Source organism: Rhea americana, unplaced genomic scaffold (assembly GCF_003343005.1).
Source record: "Rhea americana isolate MKP2758 unplaced genomic scaffold, rheAme1 scaffold_281, whole genome shotgun sequence".
Classification (NCBI taxonomy): Eukaryota; Metazoa; Chordata; class Aves; order Rheiformes; family Rheidae; genus Rhea; species Rhea americana.
The window spans coordinates 845,760-869,749 of NW_028186403.1; the positions used below are offsets into that span (position 1 = coordinate 845,760).

The 23,990-nt window shown below is 39.5% G+C and overlaps 1 protein-coding gene across 3 annotated transcripts in view; it reads right to left on the reverse strand.

Moving 5' to 3' along the window:
- The window catches only part of GUCY2C (guanylate cyclase 2C), a 45,336-nt gene extending 28,385 nt beyond the window's left edge, over window positions 1-16,951 (reverse strand). Inside the window, exons 1-10 of one of the 3 annotated variants that reach the window (XM_085308804.1) lie at window positions 16,738-16,951; window positions 15,657-15,769; window positions 14,574-14,641; window positions 12,044-12,259; window positions 9,361-9,482; window positions 8,400-8,496; window positions 5,965-6,079; window positions 4,608-4,743; window positions 2,993-3,075; window positions 2,448-2,559 (exon numbers count right to left, since the gene is read on the reverse strand). In XM_085308804.1, coding sequence (XP_085164930.1) covers window positions 2,448-2,559; window positions 2,993-3,075; window positions 4,608-4,743; window positions 5,965-6,079; window positions 8,400-8,496; window positions 9,361-9,482; window positions 12,044-12,259; window positions 14,574-14,641; window positions 15,657-15,769; window positions 16,738-16,951 — 1,276 coding nt within the window. Of the gene's footprint in view, window positions 1-2,447; window positions 2,568-2,984; window positions 3,076-4,607; window positions 4,744-5,964; window positions 6,080-8,399; window positions 8,497-9,360; window positions 9,483-12,043; window positions 12,260-14,573; window positions 14,642-15,656; window positions 15,770-16,737 lie in introns of all 3 variants that reach the window. The other 2 variants (XM_085308806.1, XM_085308805.1) reach the window with 2 other exon arrangements.
- Window positions 16,952-23,990: the final 7,039 nt, after the last annotated feature.

The following is a 23,990-nucleotide window of genomic DNA, read 5'->3' on the forward strand; positions in this document are numbered from 1 at the left end:
TTTGGAAAGTTTCGTATAGTTTTGGCAAAGCTTGGTGATTGCTTAAACTTTGGCTATGAAAAGTAACCCTTTGGAGTGATGTATTTGTTTAGAAATCACACTGGAGGAAAGTTTATTTTTAAAAGTGTAGRAAAAAAAATAGGCAGTTGACTTTAGGAAGCAGTTTTGCTTTGATTGGGTGTAGTTTGGAAGCAAACTCAGGCCATCATTTAAAGTTGAATGATAAGTTACCAGATTTGTAGATACTGGCTTTCTTCAATTCTCAAACGTGGGGATGGATGAGACTGGGCCTGGAGCAATACTGAGAAGGCTGTGCCCAGGCAGCAAGCAGTTTAGAGAGCTGGAGCAAGGAGAGTCTCTGGCTTATGTGGGACTCATTACTGCCTCTGCAGAAGTGGGCCATGCAGTCATGCCAAAGGAGACTATCTGAGCAGTGACCAGAGCTGAGAAGTGAGAACTCATGTCAGCTCCCTCTGCTCCTCTCAGAGCTGCCCAACCGGACTCAAGTCAGTGCTGGTGCATCTCCTCTGTTTCTCTCCTGTCTCTGCCACCTGCTCGTGGTGATTCCCACGGCCATGTACCATTACTCCTGAACACTCTCTGGCTTCTCTTAGGAGGGGAAGACCTGACTTGAAGTCAGCTGTTTTTCTTTACTAATGAATAAAAAATTTGACTCTGCATACCACCTTATTATGAATGTACTCCTTTTTGTTCCCTGTTTGTTCTTTAAGTTATCTATGTTTGCATGATAACATACCCTAATACAGATAAGTCTAATAGTCCCTAATAGAGGTAACTGAATGGCAGCCTTTAGCTAATACCAATGGAACCTCTGGACGCTCGCCGACGTGAATGACTCAGCTAAATACTGTCCCATCGTGCACTACCCCATTCAGCCACTGCCAATGCAATAATTTTTGTCCTCAACATCATACCCTGAAGAATATGCCTTACCATCGCCAATGACCATATGGCAGCAGTCTATACAGGGAAAAAATCCCAAAGTGCTTAGATTAGCAAGGCTCTGCCCTGCTGAGTAACAAGAGAGTTCAACTGTTCTATCCAAGAGTCATCAAAAACCTGGCAGAGAAGCAGTTGGTGATTTCTGGAATTGCGGATTTAAAGTTTGGGCGGAGACAGATTGATAACCTAGTCTCCTATTTTCTATCTGCAAGGATCCAGCTCTCCTACAGCCCATGAATGCTGCATAACTAATCTCACTAGCTGTTGGGTGTCAAAGCTGCACAAAAGTAAATGCTCTGCTAGCAAAAGAACTAATGCATGATCTGCAGGTGATTAATAGATGAATAGCCCTAAACAGTATTATTCAGACTTCTAACTCAAAAGACCAAAAAAAGCTACCAGGTTTGATATGAATGGAAAATTGGTTCCACTAAGCCAGTTAACAGCAACAAACTTGGAGTCTAGACCAGGAACATGTGAAATACCAAATAGAGTAGAAATCTGTGGAATTCTGATACATCAAACCTATAGATGCTAATGAGAATTGAAAGCCTAAACATGGTGTAGCCAACTCGTTCTGTCCTCTGTTTTCCACACAGAGAGGTGCTTCATGATGTGGTCAAAACCTGTCCTGAGACATTTTTTAGTCTGGAAGAAAGCTTTCTAATGAGGTCTGAAATAGTGCTTCTGCCAGCACAGAAGCAGCTAATCTAAGCAGATCTTTGCTGAGGTGCCTTCCTGCCAGTGAAGTTTGTTTGTGCCATATTTAACCAGGAGCTGTTTTTAAACTTCACTGGCAGTATTTTTTATAGATTTTTTTCAACACAAAGGTCAGCATTTCCAAAATCCAAACACTGAGTTAAATCAGGAGTTATGCAGTTCAGACTTCAGAGAATGAGATGGTAGAGACAAACAGTGAATGGGGAAGGTGCTGTTCCTCATTCCCTTCCCTCCTCCCTCTGCCTCCAATACTGAGTCATTTGGTGGGAAGAGGCTTGCAGCAAGGAACTGTGGAAATGAAGAAGCAAAGGCTCCCTAAATCTGAACTTCTGTCCTCTTCTGAGCTCCATCCAGTAAGTTTAAAGGGGCAGACAGAAGCCACTATGCTGCATGAGAGATATAGAAATGCAGACTCAGACAACGCCTAACTCTTTAACTGGTGAAGCAATTCACACCATCACAATCTTATAGTAAAGCTTTATGTTCCAGTGTGACCTCTTCCAAACCATGGCATGTTACTGCCTTCAGTCATTGATTCTGTCTACAGTCTACAAGAGATTTAGCAGTGCCTCAACAGAAATGCAGGTTTAGAATTGGGCTGGATGCAGAGAACAGGAGGGTTTGATTAGGGGAAAGAAAGACACTGTTCTCTCTCCAGCTCCTATTGTCATTAACTGGGAGCAATATTAAGGTGGCATGCTGGTGGGACCTTAGTATTGTGTGAGTTCTCCTCTTAGAAGAGGTAGGTTTAATGAATATCTCACCAGTGCCTGGAATATCATTAGGCAGCTTGTGGCTTCTCCAGGCAAAATCCGGACTGGTAGTCAGCACACGTGTCTCATTCTTGTGAGTGTCGAAATACAGGAGAGTCCTGAACTGTATGTGTAGGAGTGAAGAAATGTAGTCAGTAGCTATACTCTCCCTTTCTTGTCCCATGCTTCAGACTACCTTAATAAATGTATTGCCCAAAGTTGGAGTAATTCTTGCTCTTTCTGCTACAGTGGTGTGTTCCTCAATTTAGCCATATGTTTGGCTGCCATATTCTTTCCTCAGTCCTCCCCTCTCCCTGAAAAGAAATATAGCAGTCCTKCAGATTACCAGCTGTACTTCATTTACTAAGTCACTGCGTGTCATCAGTCCTGTTAACCTTCAGCACATCTCTCATGACCCCCTCTCAGCATACACAGCATGCCTTGGCACACCACCATTTCTACTGTAGCTGTTTTTGACATCCTTATGCCATAGTGCAAGGCATTTTGTTTCTCCTCTTGTATCTATGGTTGAACATTTGCACCCTGGACATACATACATGTGCAGACTGGGACGTGTACAGCAGTGTCAGATTGACATCAACGTCTCCAAATTCATCTAGAGTCACAGGACCTAGTGCACCTGTGGACATAAGGAATTAGTCAGAGGGCTTGTATTCTAAGAAACACAAATATGTGACAGGAAGAATGGGATAAATTAAAAGATTTCTGATGCTTGGGATCGTCTCTTCCTTCTTATTGTATATGCTAGGACATATATCCACATAATGTGGCTTTGCTTCTCCCTTAATAGCACACTACTTTTTTTCCACAAAATCTGGATTCAGTTCCAATAAAAGGTGTGGAACTGACTGCACTCGAGAGGAAAGGTCTTCCTCTAGCCATTGAAAAGATATATTTATCAGGTCTCTTCAGCATACCAAGAACGTCAGAGTAACCTCCCTTGAAGAGGCTGCTTTAGAGATTAGAAGAGAAATTGCCTGTTTGCATCTTCAGTTTGAGTCTATCAGCAAGAACGTAAATACAGACATGCTTTCATACCTCTTGCTCTTTTGAGAGCTATCTGCTTGGCTCTAATAATATTATTTTAACCAGATTCTATTTTTTCTTTAACCTCTTGCCTCCTTATGTCAGCATATGTACACACTGAGAAAACTGCCTATGCAGCACATTCCAAGGATTTAAGGTGGAATCTTMTAAGCCACTCAGTGTTGGCTTGACTTTGCTCTCATGAAGTCAGTCGTAACAAGAAGAGTGCAAGCTAAGCTAATACACAGCATTCCTGAAAATCTCACCTCATTTTTTCCTTCCTTTTTTTAGCATAGTCTTTTCAACCAGCTTCAGATAGTTTTTTGCTGCTGTTTCTGATGACTTATTTTATCCTTTCTGAAGATCAGCGTTGTTATTTTACTTTGGCGATGATCTTCTCCCTTTTTATCTCAGAAACTGATGCTGAGTTTTTGATGGTCCATCTTTGGGCAAAGTTTTAAAATGACATTGTCACAATTTAACAACTTGTAGTAAACTGAAAAGGAAATCTGAATGCCAGCCTATCTCTTGGGGAAGCATAGACCTTGACACCCACTCAGATGCTCCACTGTTCCAAGTCCTTTCTCATTCTCTAAACAGTTTCCCTATAGATAGTTCAGTTTTCTGTACCAGCAGGAGTGAATCACTATATTAGTTAGAAGAAGGATATTGGCTTCAGGGGCTTGTCCCTACCTTCCTTCTTCACTGGCTTGGAAACTCTGTCTCTCCTCCTTTCCCCATACCTCCTTAGGCAGGAATATTCCTTACAGATTCCTTTATATTTTCAAAGCAGCAGGGAAAGGCTACATTCCAGAAAGGAATCCTGTCCTCAGTGTGTTCCTAATTGCAATATTTCACACGCTCCTCATTTTGGCTTTCTGCCTCTTCGATTTTGCATAGACTGAGTGGATTCTTCACATGACTGCTGTATAGGCCTTTTGTTAATACTGAAGATAACATAATTGGAAAAAAATGATAAAACCGAAAAAAAAAACAGTGGGAATAGAACTCACTGAAGAGCTTAGCCTTGTTTAGTGTAGAAGGCACTTACCCTAAAACAGCTAAAAACAAATTTCTTTCCCCTCATCAATTTAGTGAATCCTGTTCAGGACAGTACTATATTACCTTCAAAAGTGACATTTCGGAATTCATTGATGAAACTGATAGGCAAAACTGGGCTCTGGGAGAAGATGAATTTCTTCAGAATATGTCCAAAAAGTAAGACTGCATTAAAATAGCCAAGAACAAAGTCATTGTCCAGCTAGAACAGAGAAAAAGAAAAATGGCAACTTGAGAGTTTGTATTTTTGCCTAGACCTTCAACAGCCTTTGTGGTCTTCATTTGGAAAAAAAACTCCAGAATGGAAAGCCAGAAGTTGCTGAATGCCAAGTGAGTATATGGGCGATGTCAGCATTATTGCTTGGAAAAATGGAGGCCTGCAAGATGGTTTTTGGTGTCTGAATACAGAGAGGTGGGGAAAACTTAGGACTATAAGAGGCCCATCTGAAGCTCTGGCATACTGATCATGGAGCAAAGGATTCAAGAAATTCTGTACTGTGGATCCTGGGCAAGTCCGCTCTGTAGGACCTGAGGCCCCTGATTTTGGATTAGATTTTTTTTTGTACAGATAATCTGGTGTGATGCCAGTGAGTCTAAACTTCCAGATGGCTATAGATCGGGGCAGGGAGCTGTGCCAGAATTTCCATCTGCCTGCTATAGAGCTAGTACCCAAAATGCCCTGGGTCAGGGGTGGGGGATCTGGAAGCCCTGTAAATCCAGCCTGAAGCTTCAGGCTCCCTGCTGGAGAGTTGAACCACAAAGCCACAGATCCTTGGAGGAACTCTATTTGTAGGGTCTGGTTCTTGAGCAGACTGCAAGTGCAGTCATATCACAGAGCAGACACAAGGTTTTGGTAGCTTATGCTTTTCAGGAAATTAAAAATATAAATATTTCCCCAGGAAAAAAAGTTACATTTTTTGAAACATTTAACTGGAAAGTTACTGTACAGAAACAGCAATGGTTGCCACTGCTTATACATATCTGCATACACACATCAGCCAAAAATTAGTAGCTTCTGAACTTTCCACACTCACATCCCTATTACACATATAAATCCTCCTTCAATGACGTCTTGCAGCCACATTGAAAATATGATTAAGGTGTCAGTCACCCAAAAATGGCATAAGAAGGTCATATATTTACAAGTCTTCTGCAAGCCCCATGAACATGACACTTGCAGACCAGACAAAAAACTTGAGCTGAACTTGGCAAAACAGGAATATGAAATCCTGCATGTCTGTCTTACAATATTATGCATTTGCATCATTACAGCAGAATGAAGTATTCTCTTGCATTAATGTATGAAAACATTAGCATAACATCATATTGGGGATGATTACAGATGCATTTTTAGTTTTCATTTCCTAGTGCATGAACATGAATCAACTGAATGTAGTGATCCGATATAAAATAGTGCAGTTACCTGGAGGGCTTCCTCAGTCTTTGTGGTATTCGAGCTGTAATTAGCTGGCCACAGGGTCAGGACAAGTACATTTTGCATGTAACTGGCTGAGCTGTTGTCCTTGAAGTATGTGTTACTGCAGAGCAAAGCACAAGAGCCCCCAAAACAATCAACAGGGACAGCAGAAACCATAACAGAATCATTCTCCTCTCCCCAGTGGAACTGTTAATTAACAGGTTAATGAAGTGGTTCTAAAAATAACAATTCATCATAGACACAGCCCTTAACATTGTTCACTCCCTGGTGGCAACTTCTGTGCTTAACTACATAAAAAGATAAGATCAGGGAGATCTGGCAATCTAAAACACAACAGTTGCAGTGAATTATTGTTATTACAGTAACTGTTTTGTTTCTGTGCTGTTTATTTCCTCTTCTTTCAAGCAAAAGTTAYATCTATTAAAACTGAGTATCTTCTTGGTATCCAAAGTACTGGAATCTGTAGTTTCTTCACGTTATTGTTTCTGACTTTGTATTCTTCAGTGTGTTTCTCTAATTCTGATATTTCATGCTAGAATTGATCACAGCAGGATTTGCACTTAAAACGTTTACCAGGAAGGTGTGAAACAATTTGATAAGTGCAAAGAGCAGCTTATTGATTTGTTCCTTTAATTCAGTGAGCTAGGAAAAGTCAGAAGAAACCATGCAAGCTTGCAAACTATGCTAAAACAAGCAAGAAGGATTGCAGCTTTCAGATGTCTTTGATTTCAGCATCCTGACACATCATCTGGAAGTGTTCCCCCAATTAGTCTGGCAACCACTAAATTCATGTATTACAAAGGAATTTAGCCATACATATTAGTGTCAAGTAGCAGCACCTATCATTGCTACAGCTAGACTGATTAAAACCCTTTTTGTATGAGCTTTCGCTCATTATTCATGTTTGATCATCCTTTTATTTTTTGTTTAGCACCATAATAAGAGTTCTTGAAGACAACAGGCTCTGCTCCACAAGTATGAGATGAGATCCTGACTCAAGAATCCTATCATAGCCATTCATTGAACTGTCTGACTTTGAAGTTGCACTTTTGACCCTGGAGAATTTCAAAGTATTTTTCAGTCCAGCTTGGCCTGAACTATCCAGGTGAAAAGGAGATTTCATTAGACTCCACCAGACTKGATAATCCTACAATAGCCCCCAACACCCCCACCCCCATCCCCAGCAATGTCTGACTTAAACACTGTGTGTTTGTATACTGGCTGCTAGAGGATTCAGACTGAATAAAATTTAAATCCATTGCTTTGCCTGAGGAACTTCACTGCTGGAGAAGATGGGATTTTTGCCTACTGTCTTCTGCTGTTGCTTCAGTTTGGATGTGTCCATATGTGTATAAGTCCAATATGTGTTCATATTTTGTTTGTGTTTTATGAAGAACATGAGATATTCAGCAAAATCAGAGGAGTATGTAGCAAATTTAAGTAGGGCAACATGTAAAATGGGCTAAGGCAGTTGGCTGTATCAAAAGATCACATATCACAGCAGAAGAGCCCCTAATCTCCCTTTCCTATTGTAAAGGGGAGAACTGAGGCAATTATACATGCAGCACCTGTAAGTAAGTCCCTGTTGTGTATTTAAAAATAAAGAAGAACTGTTGCCTTAGGAACAGCAACTGGGAGTTCTTAATGCCTCGATAAAGTTGTGAAAATACTATGTGACTTGCCAGGATGATGAGAGCCAGTCTCAAAAGGCAGTTTGGAYATCTAAGACAGTTTAGCTGTGTGGATGCAAGCTGTGTTGTGTCAGTAGGCTTGGGGCCAGAGATGAGCCCTTGGTCCTCCTATTTACTAATTTGCACAAAGCTTTTGAGGCTACCACTGATAAAGCCAATTTATATCAATCCTCATCTATAAATATTTTGTAATTATAAAGATAAAATTGAACAACGGAGTACTTAGTACTTAGGGTGAATACTAAGAAACACCTCTGAAAATTTAGATTTATGTAGTCATAAAGATGTTGGTCAGTGAAGGGAAGAGTTGTCTCATCCTCTAAGTCATTTAAAAATAGAAAAAACAAATCCTGCAAGATTATTTATGTAATTGTCTGGTTGGATAGATAGTATGAAAAATACACAAACTCATGATCATTCTGACATCAGATTCTATGGTTCTCTAATGGGTTCCACAGTGAGGTCAGGACTATGCCGTATGAAGTTAATCCTACCAACTCTGGTCACTGCCTTAGAAAAATCTTATGTGAACTAATTTTGATGTTGTAGAGGATGTGCCACAATTTAAGCACGAAACAGCTTAAATGGCAAACTTGGGAAGGATGGCAATGAAAAACATTTTGTCAGGGAACATTTCTTCAACACAACAGTTCCAGTCATACTATTTCCATTATCTCTATCCTGCAGCAAGCTGCAGAGAAATGAGGAAAAGCAGAGGTGATACTTTACTTGAAGAGATCAATTAGGATGATAACTACGTCGTCATCCACTTTCTCCATCCCTAGGTCAGTGCTGACATCAGCTGGTGAACCACACATGATGATCACTAGAGATCGGGCAAAAATGGAGAGATACAGATAAGGAGAGGACATTTGCTTATTCTCAGTGCTTTAGTAGCAAGTAGTAGAACAGTCTTGGGCTAAGGCAACCTGTGCTGTGTTGAGACTCAGGCATAGAGCTACAGACAATCTGCAACAAGACTGGGCTATCTGAGGGGAAGCAACATGGTAAAAGGTCCCTCAATGCCTGCTCCACATTATGTTTGATTGCACCAAGGCATTACCATTTGAGGCTTCCTCAAATGAGCATTAGCAATTTTGAAGCAATATAGGCTACCTAATATGAAAGTTTCTAAGGTAAATGGCATTCAAGTAATAGATAGTTTCACTGTCTTATCGCTGTCACACTCGCTTTGCCTGTTGATGCCAGGTGCATAGTCTTACTATGAAGATGAAGAGCTACTCATCAGTGTCTCCAGTATAGATGGATCAGTTCCTGAAGAAGTGCCCCTTTACTGCACAGACATCGCCTGTATGTGTACCAGAGTTGCAAACACAGGAATGGTAGAGAACTAAGCATTCTTGTAATATTCAAGGCCCTGATCAGAGCTGTGATTTCTGGATTTCTTTCATAAAAGAGGGTTTGTAAGAAGACAATGTCATACCTCAATGGCATAATTAACCCCAAAAGGCCTCTCGAACCAGAGTAGTCCCCCATATTCTATAGGGAGGGAAAAAGGAATCTGAGAACTTTGTGCCAGCTTATGTTTGCACCAATATGAAACAGTGTGTGTGTGCTTTCCACCATTTCTGTGGAAAGACTGTCCCTAAAAGGTAACTAAGAGGTCAGACTGATTTTCAGGGAACAGCAACTTACCTGCAAGGGAGAATACTCCCTCAGCCCCCCTTACCATTGCTTTTCCGTTTTGGATCTTTCACAGTTTTTTTAAGCTGCTCTGGAGTCCTTAAAATTTCCTTGATCTTCAGGTTTTCAGAGAACTGTGTGACTCCAGCATCTAGCGCATTCATGTACCTGATACAAGGCAGGGAACACAGACACTGTCAGAAAATTGCTAACCCCTCGCATTCACATAGTTCCTTCTCTCCAAAATATGCCAAAAATGCTAGATAGACTGTTTAGTGTTTGCGACATAGTAAGGAGCAGTTTTTCTACACCTATGAAAGAAAGTCAAAACAGAGCATGAAAGAATTAAAAGTATCCTGAATGTCACTCAAAGGTATTTATGCCTGGTAGTACAAATAATAGGTTTAGAGAATACAATAATGTAATAAGACATTAACACTTGAGAAAATAAACCGGGATGTGGCAAAATTCTACTGGGAGATAGTGCTAGGATTCTCTGCCATAGTAAGACGTGGGGGCTAATCCTAGAAGACACGTCAGAAGATTCAAAGCAGTAAATGGGAGCTACAGAAAGAACCAAGGTCACAAACACACACACACACCCTGACAATGAAAGACAAGAAGGAAGCAGGAATGTAGCAACAAAAAAATCTATACTGAGTCAGTTAAAAATTAAAGGAAAGAACTGAGGAAAGCAAAAAAAAGCCGAGTGAGTAAAAGCTAGCTAATAAATCAAGCAAACCCAGCCAGCTCCCTAAATCCTATTCTTGCTTCACTGTGTTGTGTCTAAAAGATAGTTATTCTGTCTGAAATAAAGTTAGTGCAAGGGGCAAAACACATTTTTCTATTTTCAAACTCTTTAGCTTTCTGATCTAACAACACTGAGGTCCCAGCCCTGTAGAGTACTAAGCATCTTTTTCTCCCTATTATTCTCAGAAACAGAAAACGTAATAATTAATTTACAGGAACATAGAAATAGTTGGGGCATACTTGATACTCAGCTATCAGTGAAGAGATTCATGCACTTTTATAGATATATAGGGAAAACAGTTAGACCATGTAGTATACTTTGTACTTTAGCAAAAATTTATTTTTTAAAATCGGACAAATAAAAAATCTTCAAGCTGGCAGTTTCTATTAAAGCAGATTGCAATACACATTTTTCCAAATATATTAGGATGAAAAATGACAATAAAATGGGAAGAGATACAAAATTGATTTTAAAATATTTTATTAATTCAACAATCAAGAAAAGGAGCTTGAAAAACATGAAGTTATAAAGAAGACCCTGAACAGAGGTATTAATAAAGACAAGGTATGAAACATTTCACAAATAACAACTTATATAAATTAACTTACCCGAATGGAATGAAATTTGCAGAATTAAAGGGATATAGCTAAAATATGTGTAGTGCATTGGCAGTTATGTCTGGAAATACAGAGAAAGAGGGATTGCAGTAGCAGATTAGAGAAGTTCACTCATGTTTCAAAGCAAGAAAGAGAGGTAATTCTAGCAATTACATCATGTCACCAAGTTGCTGCCTGTAGTTAAAATAAAGAAGGAAACAACAGAAATTCCTAACTATTTACAAAATAGTGAAATGGAGATCAGTTTTTAAGCCTCGTAATTCTGCAAAGGTTGTAAAATTACATATAGAAAATATTCTCTAAGTAAGTCTTTATATCACTTTGAAGTCAATAGAGTTTTAGATTTCCCTTAAAATTCTGCAGGTTCCTCAGGTTATGAACTGGAAATATAAATACTAATTATTTCCAAGAATTCTTAGCTGCCCTTGGACTACCTTTATAAAAATAGTAAGAGAAGAGGTAATTGAACTAATCAATATTTCATGTCTTAACATTGGGGGGCGGGAGTCAAAAGAGCATAGAAATATTCACATGAACTGAAAACTAAAGAGTCAATAAACAAAGGGTAATAATAAATACCAGTATATTAATGTATATACTTGACTAAAATAGTATTTGATATTATATAAGGAGAAAACTCAGTATTCTCAAGAATCAAGCACAGGCTAATGTTTCATATCACAAAGTAAAAACTGTCTCCTCTGCTCCGAACTTGTGAGAGCACGGCTTAAATTTTGCAATCATTTGGGGTCATTTTGTTCAAAGCGAGATACTGTTTTGCATTTGGAAATGTTTCAAAGTAACAATAATGTCCACGAAGAAACATTAAAAGAGCCTGATAAGACCCCCTCAACCTAAAAACAAATCTGTATCGAGTCTGATGAGGGGTCCCTCATATGTCATGCTATTCACATGAAGTATTTCCAGCAGGGACAAGCTTTGTATTATGCTGTCTATAGGGATTTCCAAGGCTTTAGAATTCTTAAAAGTATTCTCAGAAGTGCATGAATGTCTGCACTGATAGCTGAGTTCATGCAAAATCAGATGTGTTCCAACTATTTTTATGTTCCTGTAAATTAATGGTTACCTCTTCTGTTTCTGAGAATAATAGGAGGAAAAAAAGATGCTTAGTACTGTACAGAGCTGGGATCACAGTCTACTTTAAAGTAGACTGGGTGTAACATTAGGATATGCCATACACCTAAAGATGTGATTCATCTTTTCCTCCTCTCATTTCTTGATAGCAGTACGGCACCTCCAACAGAGTAGGAACTGAAGAACAGCCTGTAAAAGTAATGCCCCAAGATGGAGACAGAGTTTATCAGAACAACAGGTGGGCCAGATGTGGAACAACACCTTACCAGAAGCAATCTTCTGAGTTTTCATTCCTCTTGTAAATATAGGCAGATTCCCAGGCTGTGGTTTTGAAAGGCAGCTGAGCGTTATTCCAAAAATAATAGAAGAAGTCATTCAGTTTCCTGGCTGGGGTCAGAATGCGGGTTAGGTTTTCTTTATAGTCACAGGACAGTCCAAAACTCCCTGCAGAGATCAGAGGCAGGCTCAGTATTGTGTCAACTCTGAGGGGAGAGACAAGAGGACAAGTCTGAATGGTTTGCTGTTGCATCAAGGCAGCTACTGTGTGATTTCCATCTCTAGCACCCTCCAGCCCTTCTCCAGCCCGTCATGGTACCATGCGTTGTCTGAGTCAGAGGGTTACAACAGCAGTTTAAGTGTTCTAGGATGTATCCAGTTCTGCTCCCAGATTGCCATCATAGACTACATGCTGTTTGCTGGTCTGTCAGGAGTTGGCTTGTAAGTGAAGTTCTTATTTTCAGCAATTCACCCAAAAGCTAGGAAATGATAGTGACTTTATGACATTTTCTAGGGGCCAGGCTAGAACAACAGATCACAAAAAGGAGTCATAGGAGATATTCTCAGGAAAACCCCCATCCAATGGAAATGATAAGCTACACTCTCTTAGTTTCTCAGGTAATCTTTTTGTCAACCTATATGTATGGCAAAAGAACTTTTGGTGCTTGTAGTCACATTTGTAAACTGATAGGAGAATGTCTTTACAAATTTGAGCTATGTGTTCAGGGAATTTAAAGGAGCCTATCTTGGTAATGTTGTTAAGTAAGTTTTGTATGAGCAAGGGGGATCTTATCACCTCTCTAATTTGTGAGCACTGCCAGATGACTMTTTGTCTTCTAGTATGATTTGTAACATGAGATAGATTTGATCTCTTTATTTGGCAGTGCTGGAGGGGGAGGGTTTTGTTGCCATCAAAAAGCTTTACTCCTACAAGTCAAAGGAAAAGATTTTTAGTTTCACTATGTCATGTTTTAGAAGATGGACAACAGCAACAGTCAGAGAGAAAGTAAGACTTTCCTTACTTTCCTCTGCTGGAAGTGATTTGATGAAACAACAATATTTTTCTCCATAGAGAGAATAAGTTGGATGAGATGAAAGCATTTTTATACATGTTGCAGTGTTAAAAATGATTCAGTTTTTCAGATTAAAAATGTTTCAGTTCTTATAGTGGATGAGTTCTTTTATGCCAGTGAATTTTGCCTACAAAAAAAACACGTCCATCAGAGTTGTTGGCATTATTAAGACAGAAATTTGTTTTTCATGTAAAAGCCATTGTCATTATCAAAATAGAGAGTTTACATTTGGTGTAACAGAAATAAACCCAGGAGATGTAATGAATCAGGAAGACTATTTCACTAATGAAATGGACTTTTTTCTAGCTGGTTTAGTATGCTGTAAGGTCCTATTTTAATTTACAGATCTATTGCATCATAGGCAAACCCAGCTTGCTGCCTGACAGTGCTCGTCATTACTCTGCACAAACTTCTGCTACTCATATTTTTTACAGGATACTGGTTTAACTGTGTCAACTTTGGAGGAAAAGACTTGGGCATTATTCTGAATAGTTCCATATCCAGCAGATTAGAAAACCAAACAAACATTTAGGAGACACAGCAAATAAAATGGGGTATATTGCATAATATTCTATCGTGGTCTTATACATAGGATGATTTTATTCTTTTTATTATTCTATAAATCAATCACATACCTTCACTGACAACATTATGGCTCTTCTGGTTATCCCACTCAAAAGGTACAGAGCTAGAAGCAGACAAAGCTTGAGGCAAAAACATCCCTGTCTTTTCAGTATCTCTCAGTGAAGCGAAGACATTAGTAAAATTTTGAAAGGGGACAGTGATTTAATTGGGTAAAAATATGGATTTGTATTTCACAACTGAATATTTTTTAAACTGAATTATGCTAAGGCTGCGGGTTTGGTTCACACTTTATCTGATATCTGACAATGAACACAACATATAATATAATACAGAATTATATAGATTCATGTATAATATGCTGATAGATTCTCTCATTCTTCAGAAATGCTTTCTCAGGCAGAAGAGTTAAGATGAAACTGGGTGCTCATTATATGAACACTTTACTGTAGATAGTTGAAATTTTTGGCTTTTTGCTTGAAGCATGTGACTGAAGCCCCTTTCAGTGACTGATTATGCACTCAGAAGGACCTCAGTTGCTACAGTACTGCAGTATCAACATGCATCAAGCCAATATCTCTCTTTCCTGCTGTGTTTGTTGAACAGTTAAGTGTTTTGACTCCTTATAAACATTTTCCTGCTAGTAGTGGGATTGCATTGACGGGTTCTGGAAGAAGATATCTTACTCTTCACCAAACAGTGGCTATGAACAGTGGTGTAACTGCTTTGACTGCATAGCCCAAGATGTTTGCTGAATCCCAAGCCCCTGTGTCTCTGCTGGCCTGTTGCACACAAAACAACTTTGTTCAAGAGTTCATATCTTTAACACCATAATATTGACAGGGAAAGGTGCTTTAATACTTACGAGACCATTTGGTAGGTGGCATAAGTGCAAGCAGGTCCTATGACAGCACAGCCAAGTGTGCCACTCTTCTGCAAGAGATCAGAAAGGGTTAGCAGTAAGGACAGTGCAGAGGACTATCAGAAAGAATAGGGTGGGAGAACAAAGAAAATTACAGGATTTAAGAGGGAGTCACAGAACTTAGGCAGGAATGGAATACAAAGAGATCTACAAAAAGTTTAAAAGAACAAATCTGGTGCACAGAAGGGAAGAGTCAGAGAGAGCTATCTAAGAAAAGAGAGAGGACAGAACAGTGCCTGCCAGAGTATGACTTTCATTGAAAAATAGGAAAAAACTCTGTGGGAGCTAAATTCTTGGTCTGAAAAGTGGGGGTAGTAACAGAGGAGTATAGCACATGTTAGGACTAAAATGCAGAGTATTTACATCTTTTCTCCATGTGATTTCTCTGATTTCTAGCATGGAGTGAGCATACATTTCATCTTTGCCCTCTGGACATAGTTCCATGAGTATTTTTCTGGTATCAATGCCAGTCTAATTGTCCCTCTGCCCCAAGCTGTACATTCGCATCCTCACACAGCTCTCCCCTTTATGCTGGCACAATATTTGTGTAATCTCATGGTGAGATCAGGGGATCTCAGACCAGGAACTGGTCCTGCTAGAAATTGACTCTTTTTTCTTTTCTGCTTGGGCTGTTTGGGTGTTTATTTTTACCTAGATCACTTTGGCTGTGTGACCACACAAAGCGCTGTGCAGATACAGAACAGGGAGTAAGCAACTGCAAGCAAGAGGCTGTTTTAGTTGTCACCGCCATCAAATGTCTAACGACAGCCTCTGAGGAACATTAATAGGCCTCTCTCCAGTATCTGACTGTTTGTCTTCACAAAACCTAAAGAAACATCTGATCTTTGAAAACTCCATCTCCCTCTCAAATTTATTTGGAACTGAACAACAGTTTTAAAAGTTACCTGTGAAAGACAGAGAGATATATGAACACAGACACACGCATCTACGTGCACACATGTACCACACACAAGGAAGAAGTATTTTCCACTTAGGAAATTAGCCTAAAAAAAGCCTAATACTCACATAAATTTCCTTGATGAGCTCCACACCTTCACAGGTGCTGGTACGACAGCCTTGTGAGACATACAGTGATGAGCTAAAGCTGTGGAAGGTGGCATTGACTTTCACATATACTCCTGCAACAGAGAGGTAGAAGAAAACAGCATCATGAGATGTAGATAACTGCTAATATACTCTGTCCTTCTTTTTTTAACACAGGTAGTCTCACACTAAGATGTTTCCAATCCCCAAAAATTACTGGAAAGCCCACCTACCTAACTGCTACTATTTAGCATGAGATTGCAGAATTTGCTCCAGTGTTGACTTCCTCTACTGAGTATTAACTACTGGTCATTATCAGATACAGATTTTTTGAGCTCTATAGGAACTAGCTGAGGCACCACTTTCCAATAAAATTGGAAAAAAAAACACTTCAATTAGCAGGCAAGATGCAAATGGCATCATTTCTCAAGAACTTTTTTGTCCCAAGACATTCTGGAGAGTGACAATAGATTGATGAAAGAAGTAAGATATTGAAATGAATAAAAATATCATCTACAGTGAGTTTGAATGAGGACACAAAAAACATAAGGGCTGTGGACTCTTCACACTTCAAGTTATACTGTGATCAATGGGCATGGGTCAAGATGAAAATTCTTCTCCAAGAGTACAGGCTACCCCAGCCAGCAGAGGAGAAAGTCTCACTTTTCATAAGGTATATCCCATAGCCTAACAATTATGAAATAGGATGAATTAGTGCTAGGTTCTGCTGCAAGGATAGCTCAGTTACTGCACTGGATGGATCACTGGTCTTGTGTGATCCAGTTCAATAACTCCCGTGTTCCCAAACCCAACTGAACACCTCCAGAAAGGAATGCAGGAAGTCTGCCTAGCTACCATGAAAGCCAGAATAGTTCTGCCTATAGGACTTCTATTTTCACAGAGGGAGGGCCATTACCACCATAAGAGCTACACAGAGAGGATGGACAGCCAAGAAGCCTGTCTGAGAAGAAGTCTGCAAAAGGTCAGATCAGTAGAGAACTGTGGCACTAAATCTGAAAAGAAACTGCAGTGAGAAAGGGAAAGTCAACACTCATTGCCCTACCTGCCATCTGGAATCGCTCTCGTAGCATTTCCAAGGCTTGCTCCACGGCTGATATCAAATCATTAGTAGTTGCTGGGAAATCCGTGTTATCCATGAGCATCACATTGATCACATAATTGTTGTTGCTACACTTGTCTGAACCAACTTGTTGCAGCAGTGGGAGCGAGAGAAACAAAGGCCAAACGGCCAGATGCAACATCCATTGCTTCATCATTGTTCAGTTTAGACCCATTGTGTGTGTTCGCTCTTTTCCCTTTCTCTCAGAGATGCTCAGGTATCTCTCAGAGGTCTCTCTCTCGGATACTCTACAGTTTTGTTTCTGAGTCGGACAAAACAGATTTCCACACTGTAGATTCAAAGACAGGCTATACGAGCCTCCTTTCAGGTGCTTCACTGTCCCCTTTTCTGTCTTCACCTCTGCCTGTCCCTCCAGCGTCCTAGGTGGCACTTCTGTTTGTTAACAACAGCAGAACTCAGCTAAGGCTAAAGGTTGCTGTGAATGTTTGCTCATGGAAAGGCTGAGGCTATAAAACTGAAGCATTACCTGAAACCTTGCCTGATAAGGACACTAACTTTTCATCACACTGATGGGCTGAGAGAAGGAAGGAGGAGGGGGCAAATGGACTGTAAAACAGGACACTTTAAAATGGAAATAAAATAAAAGGTTTGCTAAAGTCTAGAGGAAAACAGATGGTTGCTTCATGTTTGCATTGCCCTACAACATCATCTCTGTCAGCTGTGCTCATAAAGCAAGGGTATATTTTCTTCTGTGGTAAATTATCGATTTCATTTGTTTAGCTTTCACCATCAAAGTACTTTTGATATTGGCAAGAATGCCTGATTTGCAGTCCTCACTGAAGCCTTTGCTTCTGTTTACAGAGTAGGCTCAGCACAATGCCTGTCCGCTAGTAGTCACCCAATATTGCACCCTAGAACGGCCTAGATCTGCCACAGAGACATTGCTACCAAGCAGCATTGCTCATTCCCATTTTGTCAAATAGCTCCTGAAATGGGAGACAACACGTTCATATTTTATGTGGTGTGGTCTCTTGCATCAGGTAGGGATTAGCAATGCTAGAGGGCTCATTTTGGACCTGCAGGACTAAAGCTAGAATGTAAATGGCATCACTAAAAGGCACATACTAAAGAACACCATGGTATTGTTCCTGAGTAGGGCTCTAAGGATTTCTTTGGTATATTTCCAGGAATGATCTCATCAATCTCATTTTTCTGAGAATGGTCTCATGGGAAGGTAGGTAGAATGAATGTGAGACAAAAAAAAAAAAAAAGAAAGAAAAAAAAGAAAGAAAGAAAGAAAAAGAAAGAAAGAGCCTTATTGATAAGGGGAGATGTGTGAGATAAAGTTGTGATTAGTAGTGCAAGGTCTAGTTGGAAGCCTGTAGCTAGCAGTGTACCCCAGAGGTCAATACGGGATCCAGTCTTGTTCGATTTATTCATCAATGACCTGGACGAAGGGACAGTGCCTCCTCAGCAAGTTTGCTGATGATACAAAGCTGGGAGAGATGGCTGATATACCAGAGGGCTGTGCTGCCATTCAGAGGGACCTGGACAGGCTGGAGGGACGGGCAGAGAGGAACCTCACGAAGTTCAACAAAGGGAAGTGTTATTCCTAGGGAGGAATAACCCCAGGCACCAGACAGGCTGGGGGCTGACCTGCTGAAAAGTAGCTCTACAGAGAAGGACCTGAGTGGGAGTCCTGGAGGACAAGGACCATAAGCCAACATTGTGCCCTTGTGRCCAAGAAGGCCAGTGGTATCCTGGGGTGCATTAGGAAAAGTGTTGCCAGCAGGTCGAGGGAGGTGATTCTCCCCCTCTACTCAACCCTGGTGTGGCCACATCTGGAGTATGGTGTCCAGTTCTGGGTTCCCGAAACAAGAGAGACATGGAGCTGCTGGTGCAAGTCCAGCTAAGGGCTATGAAGATGATTAAGGGATGGGAGCATCTCTCATCTGAGGAAAGGCTGAGAGAGCTGGGACTGTTCAACCTGGAGAAGAGTGAGGGATGTGTGAATATCTAAAGGGTGTCAAGAGGATAGGGCCAGACTCTTTTCAGCGGTGTCCAGCAACAGGATGAGAACCAACAGGCACAAACTGAAACACAGGAAATTCCGTCTGAACATGAGGAAAAACTTCTGTACTGTGAGGGTAACAGAGCACTGCAACAGGTTGCCCAGAGAGGTTATACAGTCTCCATCCTTGGAGATACTCAAAAGCCATCTGGACAGGGTCCAGGGCAACATGCTGTAGGTGACCCTGCTTGAGCAGGGTGGGGTTGGACTAGATGATCTCCAGAGGTCCCTTCCAACCTCAGCTCTTCTGTGATTCAAAAAGGCAAATTTTAAATAAAGTGCAGAGTATCACTGGTCAGAATTTGCAAGTGTCCTATAGAAACTTCTATCTTCGTACTGAAACCTAGAATGAGGCTGTCAGATAATAAATCATTTCATTTTTATTACTATCCTGAGATAATTTTAAGACAAACAAAACAAGAACATTAATCACCAACAGTGTAAATAACAGTGCTCTTTGTACAAAATAGAAAAACTGAAATTCCACAGTGTCTTTCATTTGGAAAGCCGATAGGCTTAAGAGGTGATGCATACACTTCAAATGTATTTGCACAGTGTTATTACCTGACCCTATTTTTAATACCAAATGACTATTTCTTGGATGCTTCCTATACCCCCTATACAGAGGAGACTATCAGCCAGCATTTAAGACGAAACCTTAAACACCTCAGCACATCTAATCCTAATTGTAATTAGAAATATAGTAACTCTAAATTAACAATCTGGCATATAAAATCTGGACTAGTACAGATGGCTAGAGTGACAGACTGAGAATGGAACACAGCTTTTCATGTCGAGATTATCTGATCATTTCTTGCCCATTTTATAGGTATTTAGAAACAAAGTGCTTGAAATTTTTCCTATATATGTTGGTAAGAGTTTTGTAATTAACTTCAGCTGAGTAAGACTTGCATTTTTATAGTTTTCTTAGCCTGAGAGAAAGAGTTAGCAAGCATGGATAATGCAAACAGAATTGTTATTTTACATTACTGACCACATACGGACTATGTAATGGCACTGAAGTCCCTCTGTTTTTATATTTATACATGTAGCTATTTACTTTTTATGGCAGCTTAAAAATATCCTTTAAAAACAAAAGGCAAAACCAACTACAGCCTTAGCACAGCATTTCTTCCTCCCTCTCCTTTCCCACCTGCCTCCAGGGTGCCAAAAGGATTCCCCAGTCAGAACAAGTTATAAATGAGTTTTTGACCTCTCAGTTTTGTAATTGCCCAGTGTGTGAGATCTCTCTGTGTCAAGTTTCATGATTGGAGCATACTTTGAGCATCAGGTAATGTGAAGTGGGAGGGACTGCTGCAGAAGATTGCCACTGAGGTGAAGTGAGTGCTCCTAGACAGGCAGTGGTTGACCACTACACTTTCTCCTCCACCTCAGGGTTTTATGCATCAGATATCAGACACAGTTGCTTGGCAGACAGCTGGTTCACAGAGTCAGGAAAAAAAAAAAAAAAGAAAAGAAAAAAAGAAAAAAAAAGCAGTGGGGCTGCGCTGTGAGTTATTGAGACTATAGAAAATTCTGAAGGGGGAGAAAAAGAGAGAGGACAAGTGAATCTTATATGTAAGGCACAACATTTGTTGGTTGTGCCATGAACAAAAGCAAAAACTTCTGTATATTTGTGTTTGCTGGATTTCCCTGAAGGAACACACCATCTGTTCAGTTCTCATGTAAGGAAAGAGGAGGGAGACTAAGGGAGACTGAGACCCTGCCTATGCCTGAGGGACCTTCAGTGCCAGGAAATAAAACAAGTGAGATATGCATGAGAGTCTATAGTGCACCAACTGCGGAATGAAGCTAAGCCCCTAAGGTCCCCAACTAAGTTGATATAAGAGGAAATTCTTTCCTAATGTCCTCTAGCAATCTATATGTTCAAGAGCTTACCAGTGAGACAAAACAAGCCAGATGCCTGAAAGATCTTCCATATCTTTTCATGGCACCAACTATTTCAATAACTTTTCCCTATCCATGAGCCAGCTCTCATACTTCAAAGGGGAGAGTGACACAGCTTAGAAATCTCGAAGTCCTATTATGCAGCAGAGGGGGAATGATGCCTGCAGGTGACTGAAGCTAGAGCACAAGCTTTAGTTAGAATTATTGTCTTGCAGCAGAACTACAAGTGAAGGGAGCATACTGAAGGCAATGCAGTCTCTCACAATGAAGGGACGGGATGTCATGGGGAAGCAGATCAAGAGACTGAAAAAACATGAAGGTTCTGCTAAAGATATCTTCTCCTTATACCCCAGGGATAGGCTACAAATTTCTCCCAAAAGCTTCTCCAAAGCACATCGTCTAGAACTACTTATTCTCTCTTAGAAGATTTCATGTTTAATTTTCTAAGGAACTTCTAAGAAATAACATGCTAAAAAAAGCCTGTGTCTCACTTTTCTGTTAGATTTCTCTAACTTTACCTTCTACACCTTGGTTACTGTTATGCCCTTGTCAGAAAGTTCAAAAAGATCCCAGCGTTAAACTTTCACTATGTGCAAAACGTTTAATTTGGTTCTTCAAAGTTCATACGTACATCTTTGTAATCCTAGCATTACCAACAGCTGATGAAGGTCTTCCATTAACTACTACAGATACGAATCATTGAGTACAAAGCCTGAAGCTTATGACATATTCTGCCTTCAGAACTGTCAGAAGCACAGGACAGCTACATTCAGATAGGGAGGTCCTGTATTTACTTATCTGAAGAGAAAATGTAATCCCTTGCCAACAATCGTAATACCTGAGCATATAATGAGTAGTTACAAAACATCTTAACAGGTCTGTGTGGGTGTTTCTTCTAATCTGTGTTAGATTAGAAATATTGATCCAAATTAACTCACTGAAAAAAAGGTAACACTGGTTTTAGTGAAAAGTGATTTTTGGCCCCTGACTGTAGGGAACTGTTTGTTTGTTCTGCCTTCTCTTTCACTGGATAATGAACAACCAGATTTTATAGGGTTTAGTTGAAACAGATAATCAACACTGACTTCCTGATCTAAAACTACTCTGAGTGATTTTCTCAGTCTTCTGGAACATTCAAAGACATGTAAACAGAAACCAGAACAACAGAAACATCACTACGGTGCTCCTTTAGCTCCCTCTGCCTATGTAAGATTACTCTCCACAGAACATCTCCCAGTACGTATTTTTACTGGTCCAAGTGACAGAGCTTTCCTCACTTCAAAGACTTTTTTTCTTTTTTCTGTATTAAGTACAAGAGTCCCAAAAAAAATGGGAATAACAGGCCAGTCTGGTATCACAGGATACTTTCGCATAGCCACTTCACACTGTAAAAGTGTAACTGTATTCACAATGAGGCACCATATTATCTCCAATACCTTTGGATTCATTTTTAGGATCTTTTCACTGGCATCTAGCCTAATTTCATTTTTACTTCATTACAAACCATTACTCCACATGGCCTACTAATAAAAAATTATCTCCTTCCTTAGATGGTGGAGAGAAGGGAAAATAGAGAGAAGCTATGGAATGAGAATTTCAAATAGCCCAGAAGAGCCAAAGAGCTATATGAAAATATCAGTCAAACTACTAAGGAGGATGGCACCAATACTCCTAGCAAGTCAGAAAACAGATTGTCTTCCATTTTATTTGCTACCAAAGAAAACCAATGTAGCATTTTTCTAGCAAATATTTTGTCAAGAATCTTGCATTGTGATTCAATTATCTTCTTTTGCAGAATAAAATATTTTGACAGTGTCCTTTAAAATGGAACTTTCTTCTATGTACTTGCTACTATTATTTATTTTCTCAGTGTCACTTAATTAAGATTGTTATGATCAACTTCTGAGTCTCACAATTTTATTTTTACTTTCTCCAGAGTGGGGAACTTGGATAGTGCGCAAGAATCTGAGGTTTTACTAAAATAAGAGGGCGGCTACAAGTCTCTAGAGTTGTAAAGTTGGAAAATGAGAAGCAAGGTCATAAAAAATTCTGAAAAAATATTATACAAATAAAAGAAACAACAGAAGCATTTTTATATTTAATCTTCATTTATTTTAAAGCACATTTTCCTTGGTTTCAGTGGCCATGCTTATGTTTTTGAATAACTTAAGCTGTCTATATTAAAAAATATGGATTTTTTAATATAAAATTTGCATATGATATTGTACCTTATAATAGTAACTTATAATTAGCCAATCGAGTAAAATACAGAAATACCTCAAGCAATACTTTTTTCAAGCTCTACCCATTATTACTGAGATTAATTTCAAATTATTTTGATTGTTTGGAGCCTTGAAACCTTTTCTCCCCTCTTTAAAAAGATTTTAAAAATTATACTGAAGAGAAGAAAATAGTAATGTTTCTGTTGCATTTGTTTGTTTTCATTTTTGTTAAAGATTGTAATAAAAAAAATGTGATTACAGACAGCAAAGGAAATGTTACAATACTGTAATGTCTGTGTTTTTAAGGATAGTATGTCACAGGTCTGCACTGCCCAGTACAAATATGCCTTCTCTAACTTTAAACATTATAGAAAAGAGCTAGGACATTAAAGACATTTTTTCTGTCTTTTAAATGATTTCTGATAATAATATTTCTACTATCTAGATTTAGAAGAAGGTAATGTAAATGGTGACAAATATAGCTAAACAGAAACTGTGTTTGCTTTTCAGAACTTGTTCTTTTCTCATTGAAATAAGCCACATGAGAACATGGAGAAAAACTTTTAAAAATATTATCTTTTGGGATTGAGACTATCTATTGATAAATAACTAGCCTGTAAAACAGCACACAAATGTATGGATTGTGTGTTGCGCCAAAAAGGTGTAAGTACAGATCCTGATAAAGCAGAAGCAATCATTATATTGCTGTTCCTGTGAGTTATAGAGAGTTTAGGTCTGTCCTTGGAATTCATAGCTGCTGGCACAGATTAGTGCAGAATTACACTACAGCTGCAAAGAACTGACTCTTCTCATCAGAAGTTACCGATCCAATAAAAGGAAATCTACACACATGGATAAGAAAAGTTGCAATTGGAATTGCATCATATCACCAGCAGCTAGGGTGGTGGCCCCATTTACCCAGAAGCCTATGTTGCAACATACCAGAAGATGAAATTAAATATGTGATATATCATAAATATCTAGCCCAGTTAAGAAAGCCTTCTTCCTCTTAACCCTTTCCCAATGCAAGCACA